The sequence below is a fragment of the Anser anser genome (genome assembly GCF_964211835.1).
Source record: "Anser anser genome assembly, contig: HAP1_SCAFFOLD_100, whole genome shotgun sequence".
Classification (NCBI taxonomy): domain Eukaryota; kingdom Metazoa; phylum Chordata; class Aves; order Anseriformes; family Anatidae; genus Anser; species Anser anser.
The window spans coordinates 24,607-51,993 of record NW_028153617.1 but is presented as its reverse complement, the minus strand read 5'-3'; the positions used below and the strand labels follow the sequence as shown (position 1 = coordinate 51,993).

The window sequence follows — 27,387 nt, the reverse complement described above, 5'->3', positions numbered from 1 at the left end:
TTGGTATAGATGAATAACTTAGAAAGGGAATGTTCATGAAAACATGCGCAAACATTAGAGCAATACAAGTCTGTAAACTGTACAAAACAGTAACTACTGTATGTACCAACAATAATAGTAGTTTTCTACAACAGTTCCCTGGAAAGAATACACATTATCTGAACATTTGCACTGTCTTGTGACTTTATTCAATGCATGCAGAAAAAAATGCTTATAATTATCTGTAAGTTCCATTTATGTGAGTTCGAACTTACAAATATGGTCACTGTTAGAAAACAAAACATTCAGAAAATGTTAATAATTTCTTATAATCTCAGAGGTAATCAGTATTGCTGGACAATGTGCATATAAAGGAAGCAAATACTATGGTATTTTGCACATTTATAACATTTAACCCCAAAGGCACTTTAATTAAAAAGAGTAGACCTCTTAGTAGGCTTTGTAAAATGTGGAAATTGTTTTATATTCACAAGTTTTTCACAAAATTTCCATTAAATATTTTAAATGTGGACATGTGAAATTAGCATGTTATATCAACATGGAATAGATCAGTAGGCAATATTTTGCAAAACATTCACAATAGAGGACAGATGGTTATTTATAATAGGTAGGTACATGGCATTCATATTTCATATGCATTTTTCAGGTCCACAGAATTTAAGTTCAACAGCACATTTTGTCCTGCATTGGCTTTCAGAGACATGAAATATGCAGAAATCTACAATTCTGAGATTTTTGAAAACAATACATGAGATTTCTTTTGCTTATTGAAGAATTAACAAAACATAAGATAATGTTATAATAACATTATGCTGCCCAACTAGTCCCTTTGATTATGCAATTTAGAGAGCAGCAACTTAGGATGCTGTCTTGCTATTCTACTGTATTACCTTACAGAATTGTACAGCATTGTACAGCTAAAACTGGCAAGAAAAATCTGAAAATTTTCTAGTTACATTTATTTTTTGTAAGGAAGAGTCAGAGATATGCATGTATATTGGCTACCAATGAAAGAGAAAGGAATTCTTAACTTCAAGAGCCCTTAATATACTTAAATAAAATTTAATATTGTAAAGAAGTAATACAAAAACTGTATACACCCATTTTCAAATACATAAATGTGCTATTCAGCCCCAACATTTCAAACTTCAGTTAAGTCTCAGAGATGTCAACATTGATGTCGACATTGATGTCGACATCTTTGGCTTAAGTTGGTCCATGTTGCTTCTAAGAAAATTAAGGAATTCAAAATTTATTGATATCACAAGGATTCCACTTCTACAGTCAAATATCTGGATGGTAGACTCCCAATTTACAGGTTCCTCTGAGGCTAAATCATTACAGTGTTTAACACTGCACTGCAATCCACTATGTTCTATTTGAGAATTTTGCATATCCATTACAAAGAAATAAAGATTTAAAAGAAAAGTGGTTTCAATGGTTTAGTACCATTGGGAAAACACACACACACACAAATAAGGCAAAGCTTATTTCAATATATCTCTATAAGTTATAATGAATTTTCATTGAAGACTGGGAAAAATGCTTTATGATATAGAAAGCTGTTCCACTATAATCCAAACACTGAGAAGAAACTTGAAGTCATTATTACAGATTCCAAGTAGTTATTTACTGATCCATGTTTCCTACCAGCTTTACCAAGATTTTTTTGGTATTCCTATCCAGAAGAAATGCTAATATGAACACTAATTGATTTCTGAAGATTGAAAGTGTTATTAGGCTAAATTCAATATTTTTTTTAATATTTAATCCTTATCCATACTTTTACATTTCTACATTGTGACTTAATAAGTGATGCATCTCTTACATAGAGAAACAAAGAGGTGGGTATTTATCGCTGTGAAGAAGGGAGCATCAGCCGCTCTCCTCTTCCTCATTACTTTAAGCTACTGCAGTGCATTTTCTTGTAATACAGTTACACAACTGTCGCAGACCCCTGTCCAATAAAAAATACTACACTTATCCTCAATAAGGTAAAAAATAACATGCACATTGTGAAAACAAAATGTATTCACTTAACAGAAAATTTTCAATAACACAATAACTGTAAAAGTAATGATATTTGGATTTATGTCTGGTAAATTTTGCTTTCGAATGAAAAAAATATTTTGACAAACTAAAATAATCTAAATGCCTTAGCTCTTTTGCTCTTTCTCTATTTCTCCCTTTTTCTCTCTCTTTTTTTTTTAATCAAAGACACTTAGTTCACTTGTTTTGTTTCTGGCTGGAAGGCAATGAACTATTTCTTTTCACAACCTGGAAAAATAATATAATAATAACTATATATAATAATAGAACTATAGCCAAGTACTTCAGTTTCAAGCAGCCAGCATTTGGTAGCATGCTATGAATAACATTTAACCAGTTGAAAGTATTCAGGGACTTTGGGACTGAGACAGTTTGTATTAATTCCTTGTGCTCATTAACAGCTCTTCTTAGCTAATCATATCACATCTGGCTTGGCACAGAATTAACACAAACCATACCTAGATAAAAAACCAAAGGTTATGATGCCCTTTCATGTTGGGAAAACAAAACAAAAAACCTTTGGTTGAGAAAGCCATTTTTCTTCAAACAGAAAATGTAGTGCACACATTAGGGGACAAGTTCCTGTTTTGTGAACTTTCCCTGCCCATCAGTTCAAACATCAGAGAAACGTGATACTGCAATACACTGAGATTCCATCAAAGGCCACCTAAAGCAATCACCACCAGTACTATTATCATCCTATGCAAAACTGCATCAAACTGTAGATGAAACATGCCGTGTATTCTTTAAAACAATAGTAGAAATGTTTAGTACATACCAAATTATTATTGTTCTTTCTCAAATGTTTGCTTTCTCTTATAATTGCTACTTCCCAAATCATCTGCCATAAAAAAACATCAGGTTCATGGGACAGACAAAGGGAAGATGTTACCCTAGTGTTTCTGCAGGAATGTTTTCTAGAATATTTTAAATTCTTTGTAAGTCGCTGATAGATCTGATTTGCTTATGACTATTAGGTGTGTGTATGTTGGCACTCATGAAGCGGGCTGGCAGGAGCCTCGTGCAGGCCAACAAAGAGAAGGGCAGAGTCCTGCCCCTGGCGGGGAGCAGCCCCAGGCACCAGGGCGTGCACCCTGATGGAGAGCAGCTTGACAGAAAGGGCTTGGGGTCCTGCTGGACACTGCACTGGGCAGGAGCCAGCAACATGCCTTGTTACTAAGAAGGCTGATGGCATTCTGGGCTGAATTAGGCCAAGTATCCCTAGCAGGCTGAGAGAGCTATCCTTCCCCTCTACTCTGCACTGGTGAGGCTGCACCTGGAGCACTGGGTCCAGCTCTGGGCTCCCCAGTGCAAGACAGACCTAAACGTACTGGGAAGACTCCAACAGAGGGACACCGAGGTGATCAAGGGAAGGGAAGAGAGGCTGTGAGAGCTGAGACTGCTCAGCCTGGAGAAGGGGAGGCTCAGGGGGATCTCATCAGTGTCCTTCAATACCTGAAGGGAGGGTGGAACAGGACAGAGCCAGGCTCGTGTCAGTGGTGCCCAGGGACAGGACAAGAGGCAGCGGGCACAAACTGGAGCACAAGAGGTTCCCTCTGAATATCAGACAGCACTTTTGTGCTGTGTGGGAGCACTGGCACAGGTTGCCCAGAGAGATTGTGGGGTCTCCCTCCTTGGAGATACTCAAAAGCCTGGACATGGTCCTGAGCAACCTGCTCTAGGTGGCCCTGCTTGAGGGGGAAAGGACCAGATGACCTCCAGAGGCCCCTTCCAACCTTAAGCATTCTGTGATTCTATGAATGCTTGCAAGAGTTCAAAGTACATGTCAGGTATGTGGATATTCACTTCTTGCTGGTGTTCTCTGAACAGTGAAACACAATCATTGTGAGTCATTATCAACTGAAAGCACAAAGATGGAAACTGGCATTAAAATTTGAGCGTGGTCAACACAAAGAACACACCTTCACAACCAATAACAGATCTTGAGGCTGTATGGAAGCTTATAATTCCTGCCACATTGTCACTTGCCAGAATAATCACTGTGACAGTGTCAAAACTGGGCAAAATTCGACTCCCTCCTTCAGTATGGACCAGGCTGATTTCAATACTTTCATCATCCTCTGGCTCTGGATCATCTATAATGGGCAGCGTGACCATCTTCTTTGTTTCACCTACAAGGAGAAGAACGTATACAACCGTGTGTCCACTTGGAAACCACCTTGTTAAAAGACTCAATCATCTCATTTTGAAAATAATTAAATACATAAAATATATTAAAATTGCATGAAACAAACTTATTTACCTTTCTGGAAGTCAGTGAATGTCATTATGAAATTTTATCTAATTACTATTGATCAGTCACATTAAGCCAATAAAACGATCACATCATTAAATATACTATGTAGAAATTAATTATATAGGAATTATTTCGGAGTGCCTAGAATTCTTTATTTTCATTACAAATTCTATGACTTTAAAATTTAACTTAGAAAAGGGGAATATCATTCTTGAAAAAAAAATAAATTGCCAGGTGCTAAGCTCTCCGATGAACCATTTACACAAGGGTGTACATTCAATATGAGTACATTTACTGAGCCAGGGAATGCATTGAAATGGGATGACATTTTGTTAGTTCCTTGCCTTTGGGACTATCAAAGAATAATAATGTAAGCAGCAAACACCGTTAATCTCTAGTCGCTATATATCCATTAAAATTTACAACACAATCCTGTTGTTCAGTGCGTGTGCATAACCCAGCTGTGTTTTATGATCATCAGAATATCAATTTACAGAATACATATGTATTTCCTGCTAGATTGTCTTTCAAAATACTTCAAAATCAGTTTTTACTAAACTTGTAACTGGTAATGTAATTACATGTCAGCCTCACAATCATTGCCAGCAGCCATGCCTTACTATTCAGATGATTTATCAAGCTAGCACACTAGAATCTTTACTACGCACCTGGAAATTGCTTTCAAAATATCAGTTCGATTAACTCAGACTTTGAAAAAATAAAATACAGCATAAAATACAGCATGCTGCATGGTACTTAAGTAATGTCTGAGAGGGACTTGTTTGTCCTGTTTGCAATTCTTTTAAATATGTTCTGTTATGTTACGTTTAAATATGTTTTGTTATGTTACAATATGATCTCAGAATTTAAAGAGATGTCATGAAAAATTAGTACTGTAGTGACCGAGGGCTAACAAAAGACCACTTAGGCCTGATTCTCATTTCCATTATCCTTGCTGTAACAACTATCTTCGACTTTATTAATCCTTACTTATGTGGTAAAGGAAATCTTTATAGTGCAATATTTATACTGCAATATTTCTTTAATAAAAACCCTTAGGTATTTATTGTGCTTAGATATTTCATTGTGCTTTGCTACCACTGTGTGTGTTCTGCAAGATAATGCTACATGCTAATGAACAACCATACTCTTTTGCACGTGTATCCTTAGCATTCAGGAAAATTTAGCCTAAGAAGAAGATATCAGTTGTCAAAACATCCACAGTATCGTGTACTTGTCACGTTCTTTTTTCTTTTTCTTAGTTTTACAAAACAGAAGCCAAAACGAGAGCTTGTCTCACCTTCAGCAAACATCAGAGTCTCACCGACACCTATAAAATCCAAGTTTGGAGTAGCAGTCCCACCAATGACACGCCATTCCACTGTCACTTGTCCCAGGCTGCCTTCTGTTCTGTGTATCATTAGCTGCACGTTGGTCTGAGGACGTTCCTCTACTTCAACATACAGACCTTTCTCTGTTGCATTGGGACTTACACTGTAGATCTTAAACACTCCAAATGCGTCTCCATTCATCATTATGATAACTGTGGAGGTATTTGGCTGTCCTATGGTTGGTTGGTTTTTTGAGCTGGCTGAGACGTTCATCAGTTCTGCTTTCAAAAGGGTTATAGTGAATCTCTCATCCAGTTCTGGCAGGCTGTCAGGCAGTATGGTAACTGTTAGATTTGCAAACTCTTCCCCTTCCTGCATTATGGCCCACTGTCTTGTAACAGGTTCATAATCACTGCCAGCGATGGCTTGTGTGCTGAAGAGGGCGAATGCACTGGTAACGTTTTTCTTGTAGGTCCGGAACCCTGAAGTGTTGTTAGTTAATGGGCTGATATCTGACGTCAGCCAAAGGCAGAGAGGAATCCCTGAGGCACTGGAAAATGTAAAGGCTGAACATGCTTGTTCTTTTAGGCACTGAGCTGCACAGGAATACACAGGGTCACTTGCTGCTGACACATTCACTCTGGTCTTGGATGGTTTGTCAGGAATTCCTTGTACAGGAGGCTCGTAGTAGGCCAGGATATCCTGACCTTGCTCCACAGCAAGAGCTACAACGTCAGTCTCAGAAGTGCTGTAGAAAATCTGCAGCTGACCAAATCTTCCCTCACTAAAAGACATTATAATAAAATAAAGTTCTGTTAGTTGACAAAGGATGTCTAATATTCTACATGTTTCTGGGTTAATAATAGAAGTGAACAAAATCAACTGACCCTTTCTGAATTGCTGAAAAATTCCAAATAACACATCAAAATGCATTCCCTTTGAAACTAGTACCAGAATAACTGAGTTATCTTATTTTTTTGTGGATAGCAAGTTTGATTATTTATAGCTTAGGTAGTAGTCTGTTAAGAATGCATATTTGTAAACATTTGGTTCTAGGAGTTAACTTAGTCTTCTTCAGGACTTGGCAGCTCTCCTTACTTGCAAGGAAGAAAAAGCCGGTGACACCCAGACTTATCATCCTTCCTCTAGGATCACATGCATAAAACCTGTTTTCCTTCTCTTATTTTCATCCTGTAAGGGCTGGCCATTTTGTCCTCCTGTTCAAATCACAGGAACAGGCTACCATGCAGGTTTAAATGATTTGATGATTAAACGGACAAAATGAATAGTACACTGTGTACGCTGAGTTTACATTGCCAATGTAAACTCAGCGTATTCAATGTATACTACTGTATACAATGTATACAATGTATACTACATGTATACAAATGTATACAAATGTATACAAAGTATACAATGTATACTACAAAGTATTCAATGTATACTACGTTTAAGTAATTTATGTAATACACAGACATCTACTTCAAAAACAATGTGTTTGAAATGAAAATACATTGAGATGGCAGATCAAAGAATTGATGCACATATTTTTATGAGAGGAGCATGAAATTTGACATTATAGTGAAAACAAAAGTGAAGAATAAATAGTAATTACAAATAAAGCAAACATTATACAAACCTTCGCCTGACTGTTATGTTTGCCAGCAAATTTCTTTCTAGTGGCTCCTGAACTCGATATAAGGATTGATGAAAGAAAACTGTGCCATAAGGATTATCATTGGCAGGTATTATAATACTTGCCACGCCATCTAACCCAATAGCACCACCATTGGAGGCCTGAGTTAATTCTACACGGACAATCTCAAAGAGAAGAAAAGAAAAAGAAGTAATGCAGCTAGACAATTTGTGGTTTTTCTAACAATAATTACAAGCAAAGTATAACATGAAATTATAGCACCTTCCTGCCGGAACATTTCTTGTTTTCCATCATACATATTTCTAGAACAAGTCAAAATTAATACCATCTTCAAGGAAGATGTAAGTGCTTGACTTACTTCTTCTATTTCTGGAACATCATCAGCCAGGATTTCCAATAGTAGCATCTGAAAGGCTTCCCCAGGGGCAAAAGTAATATTGCCTGAGGCAACCTGCAAGTCCTCATCAGCAGGGTGTCCACCAATGGTAGCAACCCACTCAACAGTAACGTTACCAAGTGTCCCAGCATTGCGGATTACTGGCAGATTTATGGGTACTGATCCAGATTCAGGCTCCTCCACAGTAAATTCGGTCATCTGGAACACTGAAGTGCAGCACAAAGAGGTGTATTTCATTAACAGTAATATTTAAAATAAAAACACCATCCTAGTTACTGAATTATATATTTTATTTCACTTGATTGCATTCATTTGCACAATTAAAAAAATGTTAATCAGGTTTAAACTTCAAATTGAACTTTCAGTATCATTTTATCTGCAAATAAAATTGGCATGAAAATTCAGCCCCCACCCAAGAGTTTATTCCAACGTATCCATTGTTCAAGGCTAGCCATGATCTAAGTTTTTAGAAGACGGTCAGAAGGTAATTTTTCCCAGTGAGGAAAATTTTTATCATTTTTTATGTCACGTATGGAAAAAATGTGTCAACATATTCCATCTAAATTGTTTCAAATATAAGTCTTTCTTGTATAAAATCTTTAGTTGTTAAGAATGAAGTTAATGAATTATCCATGTGGAATTATTTACTTTTGTCAATTTCCTTTACATTTTGCTGATAAAATGGAATAACTGAAATAAAGTAGGGTACTAAAGGGAGAAAGAGTAAGTCAAATAAAATGGCTGGAAAACATACACCAGAAATACTGAAATAGAAAAAATAAATAGAAAAGATAAATTTCTAAAATGTCATTAAATTTTTGAAATTACCATTTTTTTCTCAAAACCTGTGTAATGAAACTATTTTTGGAAAGTGTCCACAATCCATTTTACTGATAATGATAGAAAGAAGAAAAACTACAATAACTAACAACCAGAACATACAAGAACGCAATTTAAGTCATATTTGTACTTTCCAATTTCCCCAGATATTTAAACCTGCTTTGCCTGATTATTTTGTAAAACAATGACACTGCACTATCTAAACAGGTTTTGGCATGTAAACTTAAGCTTCAAGCTATTGCAGAAATGCAACATTTAGAATAGATAAAAAAATACAAATTAAATTAAAATCCATCCCCATTAGGAGACTCCAAAATCCACCTTCGTCTCACAAAATCTTGATATATAAGTTGACTGAATGCTTCAATTTCGCTATATAAGGGCACCATTTGCCCTTACTTACACGTTTTAATTTAGTTTATCTTATTTTGTCCTTTACTGTGTTCATCCAGACTTCCCTTTTTGTATTCTGAAAATTTTTATTCCATTGCCCAGTAATAACTCACCCACAAATCAGCAGATTGCTACTGGACAAGAGAAAATATGCAAATAAGACTCATTTACCAAAGGATCCAAACGGGTCATCAGAAGCCTCAATGGTTATGACTGCCCTCGTCAAAGATCCAAGCAAGGCTCCTCCTGTCGTTTGATTCAGCAGCTGAACATAAAAGGACTCCTCAACTTCAGGATTGATATCATTAATTATATAAATTGGCACAGCTTTACTTGTTTCTCCTTCTAGTAAGACAACATCTGATGAGGCTACACTGTAGTCCTCACCTAGATTTGTACATGAAAAAATAACAAAACAATCAAAACACAGAAGAATATTAAGGCATTCTGGTTCATTATGAAACATCACTAATGTTTATCAGCACTAATATTTATCTGTTCTTTTTGCATTCCCTTGTGTTCATATGTTGGTGTGTTTTTTTGTGTTTTTTTTTTTCTTTATCTTCATACCCAGAAAATACAATTGTTTATTTCCTAGTGCCTTTTAGATATCTGGATGGATGAAAATAAATCTCATCTTGGCCAAAACAGAGTTTACACTGTCAGTCCAAGAAGCAATTACAAAAGGTCCATTATTATCTTCCATTGAGAAGATCACACAACTGTGACATTTCTATATTTGATTTCTGATAGTTGTCTGGCTTTCCAAGAGATAAAATGAAACAGAAGTACCTTTTTCAAAGGAGATTTTACTAAAGGACATAAGGTCACTCCTTCCCTCGTGGAGCTTTTCAGGGATCACCTGAGAGCTTTACCTTTCATTTGCAAAGTAAAAGTCTTCTTGAATTGTGCTTAACATTTGTCTGTTTCACAGAGGAGTCACCAGCTCTCAATTTCCCTCCAAGAAACTCAAATAAGCCATGTATGGTAGGTTGAAATATGTACAAAGGACTAAGTACTAGCTATATATACTACTACAGGATTTTTTATTTTATTTTATTTTTTTGAGAAAGTGAGTGGCCACCAGGGAAACAAACAGCCAATTCCTTTCCTTAGTTTTCTTGCTAGATTCTTCAGTGATGATATCTCTGAGTTTTTTTAAATTTGATGTAAGGTCTCTTCTATAGGACCTGAATTCCTGTCTCCTAAGTACACTCAGTAAGTATCTCACACTTTGGTATTTTTTCTACTTGTTTTACTAGACTGCATTCAATACACACTTGCTTGCTTTGGTTACTCGAAGCATACAGTATGCTCTTTCTGGTTTAACACAGAATGTGTATTTCTGCTATTTTGATTTCTTACCAGCTGTTGCAGTTATTGGCATAGCTTTGAATTTCACAGAAACATCTGCAAAAATTCCCCCAGTTCTGGTCACGTTAATGATTGGTCCAACATAATTTTCAGCAACTCGCACAGCTGAAGCTGAAAGCTGAAGTGTTCCAAAAGCATCATCATTGGCATTGATAATTACATGAGCTATAGTCTCACCCACTGATCCAAGACGAGGAGAATTTACAACTGAAATATAAAAAAAACCTCTTAGAGCAAGCCTGAAATGCCTCCTATATATGGCTATACTGTTCATATACATACACCTGAGTTTAGTGGATGGCCACTACTAGCTTTCAATAAAATTTTCATTTTAGATTTGGACAAAATATAACTACAAACTGCACAAGCATATTTTTGATGTTTGAATTATATTATGTCAGAAAATCCACATTCTTACTAACTTATTATTCTACCCTGCTGTGGAGCATACAAAACACCAGTTCTTTGAAGAGGTGAGGTACTAGCAAAATTACTTATTTATTTGTCCATAGGACAATAGAATTTTACACTAGCAATGATGAACTATAAGTAACCTTTCAGTTTCCCAGTAGAATTTTTTGTAGTGTTTCCCTTAAAAATCAAGATTAATGTGGGAGAGTCATGGGGGAGAGGGAAGGGAAATTAGGCATGCCAAGAAGCTCTTAAGCATAAATAAGGCTGTAATGACCTGAATTTATCTGATCGGGCAAACATCCTCTACGCTAAAAAGCCAGCATGAAGCTGCAATTCTACACCACTTAATGTTTAAAAGGCTTTTTTCGCTTTCAGTAAGTGCAACTAGCTTATTTCCTATCATTGTGCTTTACAGAAACAACAGGTGAGCAGGTATTAGCACACAAAACCAATACAGTAATACAGTTGGCCTAAAACACCTGGGATAAAGCAGATGCAGAAGGGAGAAAGAAATGTCCACCCCTGACAAAATTTTGTGGTAAAGGAAATATATGCTGACACACAGAATCTTCATACTTAATGTGAGATACTCTGACATATAACTTACAGGATTCTTAACTATACAGAGTTAGGCAGAGGTAAAATTTTACTGTAATTTCAATTGCTGCATTTTATCCTATTAAATATAAATATTAGCCTACATATTTAAGCTTTTGGTTTACATATGAAAGACACTTACTTGGCCGATCCTGTACTTTGTCGATCAAAACAGTATTGTTTAGCTCCACAAAAACAGATTCTGACCTCTCAGGATCATAATCATCCAAAATAGGCAAAGATATTGTGGCTTCGCTTTCATTGGCTGCGAAGATCACATAACCAGTAATGGGTATATAATCTTCTCCTTGTATTGCTCTAACAACATCAGGTGGAAGAAAGGGTGACTTTTCATCATCACCTAAAGTTCTGTATGTAACCACTACTGTACCAAGAAGACCACCAAGCCTTACTATTGTCAGGGAGATATTTTTTGTTTCTTCCTCAACTTTTATTGGTCTGTTTCTCTCAGAAAAGATGAACAGTCCATATGGATCATCATTAGCTAAAACTGTTAATGTTGCATTAGTGTGATTTCCAAGACGACCACCGGACACATTGATGATCAAAACTGAAAACACCTGATCCAGTTCAGGCACGTTGTCAGGAGAAACTTGTATGGTAATATTTGCTCTCACTTGGCCAACATCAAATGTTACATTCCCATATGCAGAGACCAGGTCTTCTGTAAGATCACAGACTATGACCCAATACAGAGTCACCTCAGACAGGGCCCCATGAGTTCTCACAACCTAAGTGGAAAACACAAAGATTTATGTATTTCTTTGTACTATAAGAAAGAAGAACATAAAAGTGTAAAATGGCATACAGCAAAGTCACAGAATCACAGAATATCCTGAGTTACAAAAGATCCACAGGGATTATCAGGTCCAACACCTGACTCCACACAGGACCACCCAAAATCAAATCGCATGTCTGACAGAGTAGTCCAAATGCTTCTTGAACTCTGGCAGCTCAGTGCTGTGACCATGTCCCTGGGGAGCCTGTCCCAGTGCCCGACCACCTCTGGGTGCAGAACCTTTCCCTAACCCCCAGCCTGACCCTCCCCTGTCCCAGCCCCATGCCGTTCCCTCGGGTCCTGTCGCTGTCCCCAGAGAGCAGAGCTCAGCGCCTGCCCCTCCGCTCCCCTCGTGAGGGAGCTGCAGGCCGCCATGAGACCTCCCCTCGGCCTGCTCTGCTCTGGGCTGAACAAACCCAGGGACCTCAGCCGCTCCTCATACTTCTTGCCCTCTAGACCCTTCACCACCATAGTAGCCCTCCTTTGGATGCTCTCTAATAGTTTATGTCCTTCATATATTGTAGCACACACAGTGCTAGAGGTGAGGCTTCACCAGCACAGAGCAGAGCAGGACAATCCCTTCCCTTGACCATCCAGCATTGCTGTGCCTTATGCTCCAGAACACAGTTGACCATTTTGGCTGCTAAGGCACACTGCTGGTTCATATTTCTCTTGCTGTCAAGCAAAACCCCCAGATCCCTTTCCATGGGGCTGCTCTTCAGCCTCTTGTCCCCAGGCCTGTCCGTACAGCCAGCATTGCCCCTTGCCAGGTGCAGAATCCAGCACTTCCTCGTTTAACTTAATTCCAGTCAACTGTGACCTCTCCAGACTCCAAGACTATTGAAAAATTATTGAGAGAGGTCTTGCAATGACATCAGCCAGCTCTTTCTGTACTTTGGGATTAATCCCACTGGACCCCATAGACTTATATGCATCCAGCTGGAGCAGCAAATCCTGCACAAGTTCAAAGTTGGCTGGGAGTTTATCATCATCACAGTCCTGAAATTCAGAGCTTTGGGTGTCCCCGAGCCCATCATTGGTGTTAAAGACAGAGGCAAAGAAGGCATTAACCTCTGCTTTATTGGCGTACTTATTTGTGAGGTTACCAACCTCAACAAGTAATGGATCAATGTTTTCTCTGCTCCTCCTTTTGCTGTTAGCATACTTTAAAAAAAGCACTTTTTGTTGTCCCCACAGTACTGGCCAGCTTCAACTCTGAGTGAACATCACCTCTGTAGTCCTTGTTCAACTGACCTTGCTTCCAATGCCCACAGATTTTCCTTTTTCGCCTAAATTCTAGAATAAGATCCCTGCTCAGCCAAGCTGGCCTTCTGCCCAGCTTGCTCAACTTCTGACTCTTTGGAATTGCCTGTTCCTGTGCTCTTAAGAGGTGTTACTTAACTAACCAGCACTGATGGACTCCAATACCTTCAAAAGCAGGTTCCAAGGGGACCTCACAAACTAGTTCACTGAGTAGTCTGAAGTCTGCTGTCTCCATAGCTAGGGCTGAACTTTTGCTGGCAGTTTTCCTCCTATTACCAAAGATTTTAAACTCAGCCATCTCATGGTCACTATGGCCAGGACAGCCTCCAATCACCACTTCACCCACAAGACCCTCACTGTTTACAAGCAACAAATCTGGAGGGCACCTTTCTTAGTCAGCTTCCAGAGTAACTGTACCAACAAGTTATTGTTAACGTGCCTCAGGAATTTCCAGTACCTGTTTGTATTGGCTGTATGGTATTCCCAGCTAACATCTGGGAAGTTGAAGTCACCCACAGGGACAAGGGCAGATGACCTAGAGATATCCCTTAGTTCATTATAGAATAATTTGGCAATGTTGTCCTCCTGGCTGGGTGGTCTATAGCAGACTCCCACAACAACTTCATCTTATTGTTATAACTTATTTCCATGTCCCTTAATCCTTACCCGGAGGATCTTAAGCATGTCATTGCCAACTGCAAGCTGCACACAATCCAGCCCCTCCATTATATACAGTGCAAAGTCATTGACATGATGAGTTAAAAATAAACTAATTTTAAAAACAGTGTAATCTTTATCATCTTAGCTTTGCTGTATTTGTTGTGTCATCAGCACTTACTTTAAAATATTCATACCTCAAATGTAAACAAGTAGAAGTAAATTTAAACTTATATAAAACATTTTAGTTTTAAGCTGAAAGATACACTTTAGAAAGTGAAGTATAAAATGTCAAGACAAATGTACATGATAAAGTTAAGTTAAAATGCTGTAGACCTATTATAAAAATATTGCAGAATGCTCTGTAAAATAGACATAAAAGAGGATTGCATAGCAATATGAGACCCAAAACTTTCTAACCTGCAACATAATATTGCTATCTCCATCTTCAGGCTCAGTTCCATTTACCGAGAGTGACTCAGTACTGAACTCAAAGACGCCATGAGCATCATCAGAAGCCTCAATAGTCACAACGATGTGGGATGCAATTCCCAAGCTGGCTGTAAGTGCAAGTGCCAAAATGAGTTATTTTTTTATACCATCTTTTCTTAAAAGCTAAGGAAGTTTGTTACAAAAAGCACACAGAAAAGCATAACTGGAATATTTCTGCTGTTTTGCATTTTGTGGTGTGTTTTTTTTTTGTTTTAAATGTGGAATAATTATCCACATGGATAAGGAACTCACTTTCAATAATGCAGTCCTGGCAGCCCTTCTATGGAACAACACTCCAAAGCAACATATAAAATGCAAATATTTTAAGAGAGGATCAAAAATAAAATTACTTGTCTAATTAAGGAAAATGAACTAGAATTTAGGGTAGGGGAGAGTTACGTGGTAAAACACAGTGTAAGCAGTGCAGACAGGACAAAAGCAGGTACTATTTTAACTGAAGCTGGAACAAAGAAAAAGCTAGTCCAGGAAATTCTACTACTGTAATGATCATCTTGTGTGAGATAACTTGCTGCTTAGAAAGAGAAAGAGCCTGGCATTTTAAAAAAAATCTGGAAACACAGAAGAGGAAACAACACTTCCCAGGAAGTTCCAAAAAGTGGTTAAACCACAGACTTACTCTCAGGTTCAAACTGAACTCCTTTGTATTTTCAAATAAAACAGAAAATCAGGCTGTCACTGTGGAATAAATTATTTGATTTCGATAATGGGTGCTAACACAATATTTTCAGGTCTCTAGGGTTTAATTCAAAATCCGCCATCATTAGCGTTTCCCTCATAGTAGGTGCTTTTGTTTTCATCTTATTTCTGCATATTGTATGTTTTTAATTTTCTCAAGATTAAATTATCTTTGTTTTCTGTATGTTGTGACAAAAATAGACTTCAAAAATGAAAAATAATCAAAGCATTCTTTTAGAAAAAAAAGAGCTAACACCACTTTTTATTAAGAGTATTTTTGAGATGCAGAGATCAAAGCATAAAGCAAGTGGCAAAAGAAAGTATCAAAACACACAGTCAGGTAATTTTTAAATTACCTTAAATTTAAAAAGTTTCTCTCCTCTTTGCTCTCCAGAAAATTTTACAAAATTTACAAACAAAGCTAATTTTTCTAACTACTTCTGGAATAACTACATTGTGTTCTATAAAAATACAGCTTTGAAGATAGAGAAGCTGTTATTTTCTGTATTACGGTTAGTATTGACTGTTGTTGAAATTAAGCCTTTTTTAAAATGGGAAAGAATGTTTTGACAGGACTCTATGATATATCTCAAACCACAAGCAAAATAACACTATGATAAACTGTGTCAGTAGTGTAGTTCATGAGGGATATTACAGTTAGCATAAAGAAATAAAGATTAATCCAAAATGCTTACCATGCTGATGGACAGTTGGAAGGAAGAAATCCATGTTCCCATCACCACTACCACTGCCATCATTTCTAAAGAGCTCAGCAACTTTAAGATGACAGACATACAGATATATACACATATATACATTTATAAATCAGAGCGCAAGCAAAGAGAAATTTAAACTATTCTGGACAACAGGAAAAAAAGAGGGAAGCACTCTAGGAAGGTATCAACTTTGCTTCTGAAAGTGTACAGGAGTTCTAATAAAGACTGAAATATTTACATATGCCACCTCTTACTTAATTTATGACATTGGAAATAGCAATGGGAAGTCAGAATGAAAGAAAACACATACACATAGTTTATCTTTCCTCTCTTTCCCTCTTTGTGTCCCCATTTTGTATTTCCCCTTTCTCACTCCTAACTGAGGCTTGTCATGGAGGAATCTAAATTGAAAAAAAAAAAAAAAAAAAAGGTAGGGGAGACGATAAAGTCCCTCAAGCTCCTTATTCTAATATTTTCTCACAAAGTGAAAATGTTGGGAAAATCTGCAGAAAACTTAACTAATGGGGGCTTCATAAGCTTTGTGTTTGTGTTGGAAAGGCCAAAAAGAAGGCTCATTTTAAAAAGGCTATATAGTTACTGGATTACTAAAGTTAGTTGTAAATTTTCTGTCACAACAATTTGAAAGAGAAAAGTTTGACTCCTTTTAACAAAACAACTATTCAACCAAAAAGACAAAATACGTGAAAAGTCTCAAGACTTTACCAAAAGAATCACTGAGACCATGTTGCACCATAGACACATACAATCATAGCAGAGAGCTGGATTAATTCAAGGAAATCTGATACATCCTCCCAGAAGGGACCACACTTGCAATTTCTGAATTGTTTAAAAAAATAACATCAGTTTAAAAAAAAAAAATCAATTTATGGCTGTCAGTGTTTCTAATTACTTTTCCCTCCAACAAGCTTTACAATCTCCGTTAAAATTTTTCTCAAATGGAAAAAAAAATCTGTAAGGTATTCAGGGGTTTATGTGGCAGCACCACTATGCTTTGCCGTCCCTTCAGACTAGCCCTTCAAACCAATAATTCTTTCAAGTGTTTGTCTTGTTCTTACAGACAGTTATCTACGAGCTACCTCTGCAGCTACAGCTCAGCAAACTCCCTATGGCCCTCAACATCCACAGCCTATTACTGCTATAATCCATTTGACCTATGTATTGCAGTTCTTCTGATTTCACTCATGTGGAAGAAAAAACAAAACAAAACAAAAAAAACCCAAAACAAACAAACAAAAACACAACACTTTGACTGTTTAGCCTTAAATATTTTATAAATATTCCATATTTTTGAAATGCAACATATTGCTAATATATTTTTGCATTATTTTAGTTCTCATTACCAACCATGAAGTTATACAAAGTGAAAAGCAGCAATTGCCTTTAGATGACCTAACAGATGGCAGTGATACACTTTCCCTAATACATGGTAATAATATACTTGCTATGGGATCTGGTTGTTTCCACCAAGGATTAAGAAAAGAACTGAGGAACAGTTCTTCCCTACGAAAAAAGACAGCTGTATGGGGGTGGGGATGTAGAGGTGCTTTTTGTTTGTTTTCAGAAATAACATAGAAAATAATGCCAAGAAAGACAAGATTTTTATGAACGAGTAGAGGTCATGAAAATACAACTAAGGGACTGATATATGTGCCTTACCTCCTCCCTCTGGGTTCAACAGCTCCACTTTAAACGTTTTTTCTAATTCAGGAATAGTATTATCAGTGATGTTAACAGTAATGTACTTGTATCTTTCTCCTGGCTGAAATTCCAGTGTACCCACAACAGCCTGCAATATAAGAGCTCTTCATATTTTTGTTCAAGTCTAATGTTTTCATCCATATAAAAAAAAGAAACAGAACCTTCATTTTGTCTTTTTCAAAACATCTACTTTTCCTCACTTAAGCTTTAAAAAAAAATCTGAAAAATCTGTTTTACAAAAGAAAAAAAAAAAGAAGAAGACATCTAAGTTGACATACTGGTGAGCATCTGCATTCATGTACATTTTTCTTATTTTTCTGCACAAATGATCAGTTGGACAAGCAAGTGCAGATACATGCAGGTTATTTTGCTAGGCATATACAAATCCCAGTATGTACAAGCATAATGTTAACCTGTACATGCACTTGAATAATATGGTCTGTAACAACAGCAAAACTCACAAATTGCTACACTGAAAACTCTGTTAAGAAAAAAAAAAAAAGTTCAAAACCAGAGGCTTTTCCTAGACAATGCAACTTACTGCAGAGAAAAGAATGGAGAAGTCACATGATGTATATTTTTAAGTGAATATTACATATCCATTTGCCACATCACCTTGTAAAGTAGTCTTTCTGTGAAAGAATCATAGCTGGGCTAGAGCAGTCAAACTGAAAGCTATCTCCACGATAAATAACTCTAATTAATTCCAAAACAATTATACCACCTTGGCAGTTGCCATACCTGATAATCTTTGGGACTGAAAGCTGTGACTGGCACTGTTCTGTATTCCACCAGAACTGTTCCAAGAAGGCCTTGTGCACGAACTACCAGTAATCTGACGTGTCCAGCTTCTTCTTTAATAGTAATATGGGGCACAGAAGAGGCTGGAAGAATCATTTTATCACCTGGCTGAGGAGGTGGCCCCACAGAGAACTGGAGCAGACCTGGAAGACAAGAATTACTACTTACATGGCTTTTCATAACAAATTTTAAAGATGATAAACAATTTAAATAAAGTGATTGATAACATATCTTGTGATGGTTCTGAAATTAAAAACCACATATACCAGTATACCCTTAAGCCTCAATCACACTATTTCCAGAGATGTGCTGTGTGCCTTACCCTCTCTCACTGATATTCTTGTCAGTCTTGATAAAAGGCACAGCACAATAATAAAACCTTCTCTTCCCAAAAGAGCCTCACAGGCCACGGTTTTGCGTATTTACTGGTACAAGACATATGGAGAAATGACTCTCATTGTCAGGAATTCTCATTTGATGAAAAACCTGGACAGGATCAACTACATGCAGAGCCTTTATTTGCCCTCACAAGAGAATCATTGCTTGTTTGGGCAGGGAAGATTTGAGGCCTTTTTGTAAAATTATAAAAGAAAACTAATTCAGTATTCATTCATGTATATAAACAATGAATTAATTCAAGTCAGATAAAGTGGAATATATGAGATTGCTTCCTCAACTATTACAACCAAGCAAAGTTTTCATCTGACTGGAAAGAACTACACAATAATCTGAAACAAAGCTGTATAATTCCCATCATTGTTACCGTATGGGTGGTCACTGGCTTTGATGCTGATATCAGTAGTTTCCTTTTCTGGATCTATACTTGCTCCACTGGTAGGAGTTGAACCTAGTTTCCCATCTCCAGACACTGCAGAGACTAATGTCACACGGAAATATTCATTTAACTCCGGAATGTCATCATCAATAACATGCAAATTTAACACCTAGAGAAGGACCAAATCATGGAGAAATCAAACCATGCAACATTCTTTGATTAGTCAGTCAGCTGTATCTGCTGTATAGTTCTGAAAGCAAAGGACACTATTTTTGCTCTCCACATAAATTCAACTAATTTCTAAGATAACATTTTATGTCTAGAATATGCTTTCCAAAAACAATGCTTCCAAGCTACTGGAAATGGAAGGCATATTTTCTGAATTGTTTCAAACTACATAAATAAGTGATAATAAATACTTGTTTGGTTGGTTTTGTATATCTTCACAAAAGCAGAGTTTAATTTCCATGTACTGAACATGAAATATCTGATAAATTTTAAAATCTTTTTGAAATTATGCTTATGAAGAGACATTACAGTGATTAATCCAATTTAGAGAGCAAATAAATTGAGCTTATTATACCACCTGACACTTTGACCTGCAGATCATACGATTTACTAACATAACCTTGCTCTAAACACGCTAACACATTCACTTCAGAAAATTCCATCTTTCTTTATGTTTCGATATGGTCGGACAAACATATAGAAAACATTTAAGTAGCTGATCATATTTAGAGGCATGGTAATGAGTAGATTACAAATGTCAGTTGAAAGTCCCTTAGGATATCCCACCTGAAGAGCAGCTTGCTACCAGCCCGTTTCTTAGAGCCATGCACATTAGCTCCTCTGTATGTATGCAGTAAATTGGACCAGTAAGCTGTGTAGCAAGAGCCTACATCAGCCATTTTCTGCCACTAGATAGAGTAATGTGGGCCTCGTCTATGTTGCCATGCTAGAAAAGCTTTGGAAATTTCTGCTATATATGATTGTATGAAATGCAGTAATATCATTTCACAGAGAAATAACGCTGAATGAACAAACTATTATAACATGAATGAACTATTTTCAGATACCACACCCTTTTGCCAGTCATCACATTATCCAGATTCACAGTTCTAGTGAAGTCACTGGGATCCCTGCAAATGACTTCAGCGAATTTGAGTCCACATGGACTTCTGCAGCCTGATATAAGTGAAACTGAGGATGGTATTTTCTACTCACAATTCATCCTTATTATACAAACAATAATAGAAAGTGTATGTTGTTTCTACAGTACTGTGGTCCCGCACCACTTCTTCAAATAAATTTAACAATTCTGTGCTGTACATCAGGATTGAATTCATTGAAACAGATTATTTTTATTTCTATTTCTAGCACACGCTGTTTATTACCCCAGAATTTTAATCATAGGACAGCCCACGTTGGATGGGACATCAAAAGATGAAGTTCAATGTTTCATGGAAAAAAAAAAAATAGATGAAATAATCCAGCACCATGTTCAACTGCATCTTAAGCACCCCTGGTGATGGGAATTCTACCATAGAACCATACATTGGTTTGGGCTGGAAGGGACCTTAAAGCCCACCCAGCGCCACCCCCTGCCATGGGCAGGGACACCTCCCCCCAGCCCAGGCTGCCCTCAGCCCCATCCAGCCTGGCCTTGGGCTCTGCCAGGGATGGGGCAGCCGCAGCTCCTCTGGGCAGCCTGGGCCTGGGCCTCACCGCCCTCTGAGGGAAGAATTTCCTCCTTCGCCCCCTCCCTCGCCCTGCTGCCCACGCTGCTGTTGGTGCAGCCCAGGGTACGGGTGGCTTTCTGGGCTGCAAGCACACATTGCCGGCTCATGTCGAGCTTCTCATCAACCACCACGCCCAGGTCCTTCCCCCCCCAAGGGGTGCTCTCAGTGCTTTCTCTGCCCAGCCTGTGTTTGTGCTTGGGATTGCCCTGGCCCAGATGCTGAGGTCGGGACAACCCGACCCTGTCCCTAAGGAAGTCGTTCCAGTAGTTGTAAAAAATTTCAAGACAAAACCTCTCCCACTCTATCTTTGTACTCTTTGCCCTCTGTCTTCTCCTGTGGTTTCTTGAGAAGAGAGAGCCTCTGTCAACTCTGGAGCTGCCCTTTAGGTACTGTAATAATGGGATCAAAGTCCCCTTCTAAAGGGTGAAAAGATCTAACCCCTTGAGTCTTTCCTTAGAGGACAGGTTCTCCAGCTCTTTGATCATCTTTCTGGCCCTCTTTTGGACCTCCAGTCTGCCCACATAATTTTTTAATTGTGGGCCTCTGTAGCTTTGAATTCCTACTCTTCAGTGTATCCTGGTATCCTGGTATTTCTTTTTTCTTTTTCTTTTTTTTTTAAACTAATTCAGATAAGGAATTTCGTAAGACTTTTAGAAAGCTTTCTCAGAAGCAGCTAAAGCTTCCCTTATGTATCATTTCTCTTTCTCTCCCCCAACTCAGAGATGCAATTCTGATTACCAATTTCAGGTGTCTCTAAGGCCAGAATATTGAATAATTTCCTTATGTTCCAGTTGCTCGCACACTTTATGCAGAGGAATAGATTAAAGCAGACAGTAATCATTTCAGGGAGACTCAAAAACAGCTATTGTTACAAGAACACCTTTAATCTCCTGTTTCTGATTTTGAATTTAAAAGGAGACAGAACCTGGATAGCCTTGAGTGCAAGAACAGCAATGAATCTTACTATTGCCTATTTAATTGTTGTGGACATAAATTTGAGTTACAACACTCAGATCAAACCTGATCATTTTCCAATTTCGAAAGTACATGGACTATCTACACTTTTTAAAGTATATGTACACATACACATAAATACAGTTAATATTTTTTATGTATATGTACATATATCTAATATGTACATGCACACATGGTGACTTTTGAACTGACATATACACAGAGCTACAAATAACACTTTCTTGTTGTCAGGGATGGAAAAAAAGAAAGAAAGAAAATATATATATAACAAAAAAATAACAACATAAAATAACAAAATAAAAAATAATAATAAGAAAAGCCATGTGAAGTAAACACTCTCTAGTATGCAAACCAGCCAAGCACCCTCAGAAGGTATTTTCCAGGAGGTTTGTAAAGGACAGGATGAATTGTTAATAGGAAGGTAGGGTTTACCTCTGATCTCTGCCAAGGAACGAATGTGATAGTGCCACTGCTATTAGAAAAATCGGTAACAGAGTAATTAATGCCAGTGGAATCAACCTGTGAGATAATGTACTTTATATACACATAGTCTAGGGCTCCCCTTGTACGCTCCACAACACAGGATATAGTGGAACCTTCATCAGCAGTCTGGAAGAAAGCAAAAATTTGGAACGTTTATTACTGTCAAAGTAAATCAAGGCAATTTCATTAAATAACACGAAAATATTTAATGCCAGACAAATGTTCAAGTAAAAAATTGCTGTCATGTTACTTTCAGCTCTTTTGGAGTGTTAGGAAGCTGAAACTGACCTTGATGCCAATCAGAACAATCCTAGTGGAATCTGCAAAAGTCTGATGCCTCCCTGAGGACTATTAAGGTAACAAATAACAATACACTGCAGTTCGTCCTGGACACAACCCCTTTCCTAAAACTATGCGTCAGAGACAGAATCAATATGCTTGAAATGTACCTGTCGAAAGCAAATGAAACTATTGCTTTATAATAACGTCAATATTGTAATTTTCCTTAGCAATAATTTAAAGAAAGATTTGGATCAGCACTTTCTCTAACCAGACACACTATGGATAGAAATAAACTATACCATCATCATTCAGAAAAACAGATTTTTCTCTTCTACTGTCCTCCTTACAATTCTGTATCTTCACAGATAACATGACTTCTGCAGCGACAACTTCACGTCTCTGGAATGAAGCTTTAATTGGTACTGACCTTCTATTTTAGAAAATAACGTTCATAAAATTAACATAGAAAATAATTTTATCTGAAAGTTATTGGAAAGGTTAAAGCTATCTTATGCATTAGATAAATTTCAGGGCTGCTTTGTAAGAAAGCATAGATACTGTGTGTGACTTCAGCTGCCTAGTAGACAGATATGCACAGTTAAACTACTGGTAAAAAAATGCTGTGTTCCTGCATCACCACTAAGAGCTCTAATACTTCCCTGGTGAAATGGACATATGATAGGTGCAAAACAATTACCGTGCCATATAATTATTTTTTTTCTTCATGGTTGGCTGATGATCTGTGGCATCACAGCGTATCAGAGGTACTTGAACCTGAAGGAATCTATTATCATAGCATATGGTAGGCACACAATAAGCAAACTGAACCAAACTGAAAACTAGTATCACTCAGGCAAGACAGTTATTTTAAAAACATCATAAGCACTTTGATTAAAAAAGAATGTAATTAAAGCTCATAAGAGTTCCCAAATGAAAACTATATTAAATTTTTTTTTCCACAAAATAATCCAATACCAGTAGAGATAGCTATCATGTTATTCCCCCTTATAATTGATTAAAGAAGTAAAGAATGATTTATGTTTATTTCAAGCCTCCTCAAAAAGTAGCAAGTTTACACTCTGCATATAGAATGGATACCACTGAAAAAAGATTTCATCTGTTAAAACTAAAACAACAAAAAAAACCACTACTAAATCAACCAACTGACATCAAACATATGCAAATTATAACTTAGTTTATGACAGCAAATGAAGGTGGAAAAATCCATAACACTTTGTCATTGCATGATCTCTAGTAAAATTATCTCAAACACATCATGTGACACAGAAAACTAAAATAAAAATCTTTGCAATAATCCATTCTCAAAAAAAAACCAGAGAATTAAATCTTACATTTTAACTGGTAACTCAAATGTAACAGAAGTGAAGGTAAAATATTTTTCTAGAAAAAAAAAATTAAGCCTTAGTCTTCAGTTTATATAGTAAACTAAATTTTCTTAACCATTTTTTTCTTTAGTTTTTTAAAATTATATAGTAAATCCCAGTGGAACTGAGGTTGTATTAACAGAACATATGCATCTCCAAATCCTAGGAAAACTTTGCTTAACCACAAAAGCAAACACTGCAAAATCTAGGGTTTGTTCAGGTCACTTGGTCCTGCCATTTAGCTTTCTGTGCCTGAAATATCACCTACAATTTCCATTATGACCACCTTACCTCAGGGATACATGCTCCAGTGAAGCCAAATAAACCATTAGCATTATCACTTTTCTGTATTCTTAATCTTGCTGTGGTGTTTTCTTGTGAAATTCGAGCTCCACCACGCACAGAAATGAGCTTTAGTATGAATAATTCTTCTCCTTCTTCCTCTTTGTCATCCTTTGCAGACACGATGAATGATTTATTGGCCTCTCCTTGCCAATACTCCAAATACCCAGAGACAGGGTGGACATCACTTTTTGCAGGAGTTGCATGAAGTTCATAGATCTCTGCTCGTGTCAACTTACGCTCATAAAGCCTTACATCCTGCATTAACCCTGTGTACCTACTGCTGCCGTTGATTCCTGCTCCAATTCTTACTATTCCTGGACCTGAGAAGGAAATTATAATTTTTTCTCATGTTATTGTATTTGTATGAAACAGTCAGCAACTGACTACCTGTTTTTCTTAAAAACCAATGGTAAACTGTTCATTGTCCCTGGATGAGGAATCATATTGATCTTGAGATCCAAAATCAGGAGGTTCCTTGAGCCTCATCTCAATGTTACAGGTAAGTCCTCACAGGCCAAACAATTCCATCCTATGCTGTCCAAGTTTTTCATCCTATTAGTTCTAGCAGCACATTATCATCATCCCTCATTTTTATAAGTCTTAGAGACTTGAGGCTCCCTCTTTCCTCCACAGATTTTCAGAGCAGAACTGCAACCCCTTTTAGCCCTTGTTTTGCTGAACAAATCCTACTTTGTTTCCCTCTGCTAGGGCAGCTGATCCATTCTGATGATACTCATGATTACTGCATTAACCCTTCTGGACATCCATTTCATCCACCACACTGTAATTCCATGCAAATTCCAAACTCTTTTTACAACAGCATTTATATTTCTCTGTCTCCAAACTATAGGATCACAGCTGCCTCATATTCATTCCTACTCTATCCTGTTCTGTGCCATGCTATGCTCTTGTGCTAAAACACACACATCAGCTGTTTTCAGTTGCCTTTCAGAAAACGAAAGAAAACAAACAAACAAAAAAAGCTGTGCTCTTCAGTGTATTGTCATACATATGACACTGAGTGGCAGTTGTAGAGATGAGCAACCACAGGAACTGATAAAAGTCCCAGGGCACAAAGTGGAGGATGCTGAGAAAAACTGGGCTGCTATGCACACCACTGTGTATTACCCAACATTCAACGGAGAGAGATGACATACTTGCCTTACTATTGCATTATCCCCAGACACACGCCATCCCCACTAATAAAGAAAATTTACAGCACAGACATATCCTTCTAGCAATAAAAGCATAATTGCATTTCACATATATTTGTTCTAGAAACCGAGGGAGGGAAAAAAAAAAAACCTCTCAGCCTCTCAGCTTAGCTACAGTACTGCAAGTGTGATGGAAATTACTAATTGCAGAAGTACTATTCTTTTTACAAATGGAAAATTTGATTTCTTAAACTTCAACCTGGAATTTTAAAAGCAGAAATAAAATAGTACACCATACAATTAATAGTCCTCTACTCTCACTCAACATCGCAGCAGTTTGAATTTTTTAGAACATTCACACAATTTCCATAGGCTTTCTGAAAATCCTCAAAGAATTCTTATCCATTCCTTTCAATTAACTTAACAGATATAATCATTTCAGTGTATTTCTTCCACCTTTGAAGTGGCTAGACTATGCATTTCAGAGCTTTATATATGGAGAAAAATAGCAAAGGCTCACCATCAAGAATTGCTTCTCCTTTTAGACTCTTCATTCCTCCCAGAACTAGAATTCCATCAACGTAAAATTCAATTATACTTTCATCCAGAGTAATCAGAACGTGAAGCCAAGTATTCTCATCCAGGTATTTCATGACTGATGTTTTAGCCATGTATGTCATATTGGACCCTAATGCTGTATAATGAAGCACTACAGAAACATGAGAATCATTTGTCTGAATTTTCACACCATAATATAAAGTCCCATTATCGTTATCCTTTTCAACTATATAGCCATCTGTACTGACATTAGGAATTAACCAAGCTGAAAATGTAAAATTGGTTACTGCATTATTTCCATTGTTATGGGTATTCAGGACCGATAATGCCAAATGCATCCTCTTTTCCACTGAAATACAGAGCGTCTGTTCCACTGTGATGGCGCCTCATGTGGGGCTGTGATTGTACTGAGCTTGGGAATGATCCAAGCAACAAGAAATCTACCATTGATGGCAGTCCAGCTTGGAAGGTACTAGACAGTATTTCCCAACCTAGTCGGACAACACCAAAGGTGCCTTGCTGTCTCCAGATGGTGAAGTCCGTAATATAGGAAAGGTCATCTTCAGAAAGAGTATCTTCCACTATCTCTCTGTCCTGGCTCTCTGGATCTATAACAAACACTCCAAAAGGGTCATCATTGAAAGGGATCATGACAGTTACAGTAGGACTGGTTTCAGATAACTGACCACCAGGACCAGGAGACCCACCTGCGTAATAGAAGTTAGAGTAAAAGTTAATGATTAAACAACACACTCAGAAAAAAGTTTCAAAGTACTTTTTTTTTTTTTTAATAAAACAAGTTTCTAAAAAAACCTCAAACCCTCCTTTAAGATCCTCTGGACTTATAGCAAATGATCTAACTTGAAAATTACATAGGTTAATTGTATTATTCTTAAAACACTGTGCTGATGTAATTTCAGTAGAAAACAAACCCACATGCTATTTTTCAGCTGTAAAACACACAGATGTCTTTCAGGTGAAACATGACAAGGTCCATCTTTTCTTAATTAGCCAATAAGGTAGGTTACCTTTGATTCGTCTGATAAGCATGGGGGCCAAATTCAATTCTTGTATTGCTCAAAGACTTACAGGAATAGAGAATGGCAAAATCTTGCCTGTTGCCTCTGATACAGAAGTACATACACCTTGCAGAAACAGTAACCAGTTGTGTGTTAAAACTGCTGCCCAGTCCTGGTGTTAGTCATCTATCTTTGCACAGTAAGAATTCATGATATGAAG

General features: G+C 37.3%; 2 protein-coding genes across 2 annotated transcripts in view; both read right to left on the bottom strand.

Moving 5' to 3' along the window:
- LOC310891799 (adhesion G-protein coupled receptor V1-like) overlaps positions 1-17,745 on the bottom strand; it is a gene marked incomplete at its 5' end in the record, with an annotated part of 33,007 nt that extends 15,262 nt beyond the window's left edge. Inside the window, 10 exons of the mRNA XM_083854023.1 lie at positions 3,972-4,181; positions 5,607-6,421; positions 7,277-7,458; positions 7,653-7,897; positions 9,096-9,311; positions 10,290-10,505; positions 11,452-12,061; positions 14,449-14,588; positions 15,912-15,992; positions 17,610-17,745. Of these exons, the coding sequence (XP_083710149.1) occupies positions 3,972-4,181; positions 5,607-6,421; positions 7,277-7,458; positions 7,653-7,897; positions 9,096-9,311; positions 10,290-10,505; positions 11,452-12,061; positions 14,449-14,588; positions 15,912-15,992; positions 17,610-17,745 (2,851 nt within the window). The remainder of the gene's footprint in view (positions 1-3,971; positions 4,182-5,606; positions 6,422-7,276; positions 7,459-7,652; positions 7,898-9,095; positions 9,312-10,289; positions 10,506-11,451; positions 12,062-14,448; positions 14,589-15,911; positions 15,993-17,609) is intronic.
- A 1,095-nt stretch (positions 17,746-18,840) lies between these two features.
- Positions 18,841-26,266, bottom strand: LOC310891805 (adhesion G-protein coupled receptor V1-like). The gene is made up of 4 exons (XM_083854030.1): positions 26,111-26,266; positions 24,383-24,756; positions 22,374-22,550; positions 18,841-19,396 (listed from the first exon to the last, which is right to left on the bottom strand). The coding sequence occupies exons 1-4, from the start codon at positions 26,259-26,261 to the stop codon at positions 19,169-19,171; spliced, it is 930 nt and encodes a 309-aa protein (XP_083710156.1). The 5' UTR covers positions 26,262-26,266; the 3' UTR covers positions 18,841-19,168.
- Between the last annotated feature and the right edge of the window lie 1,121 nt (positions 26,267-27,387).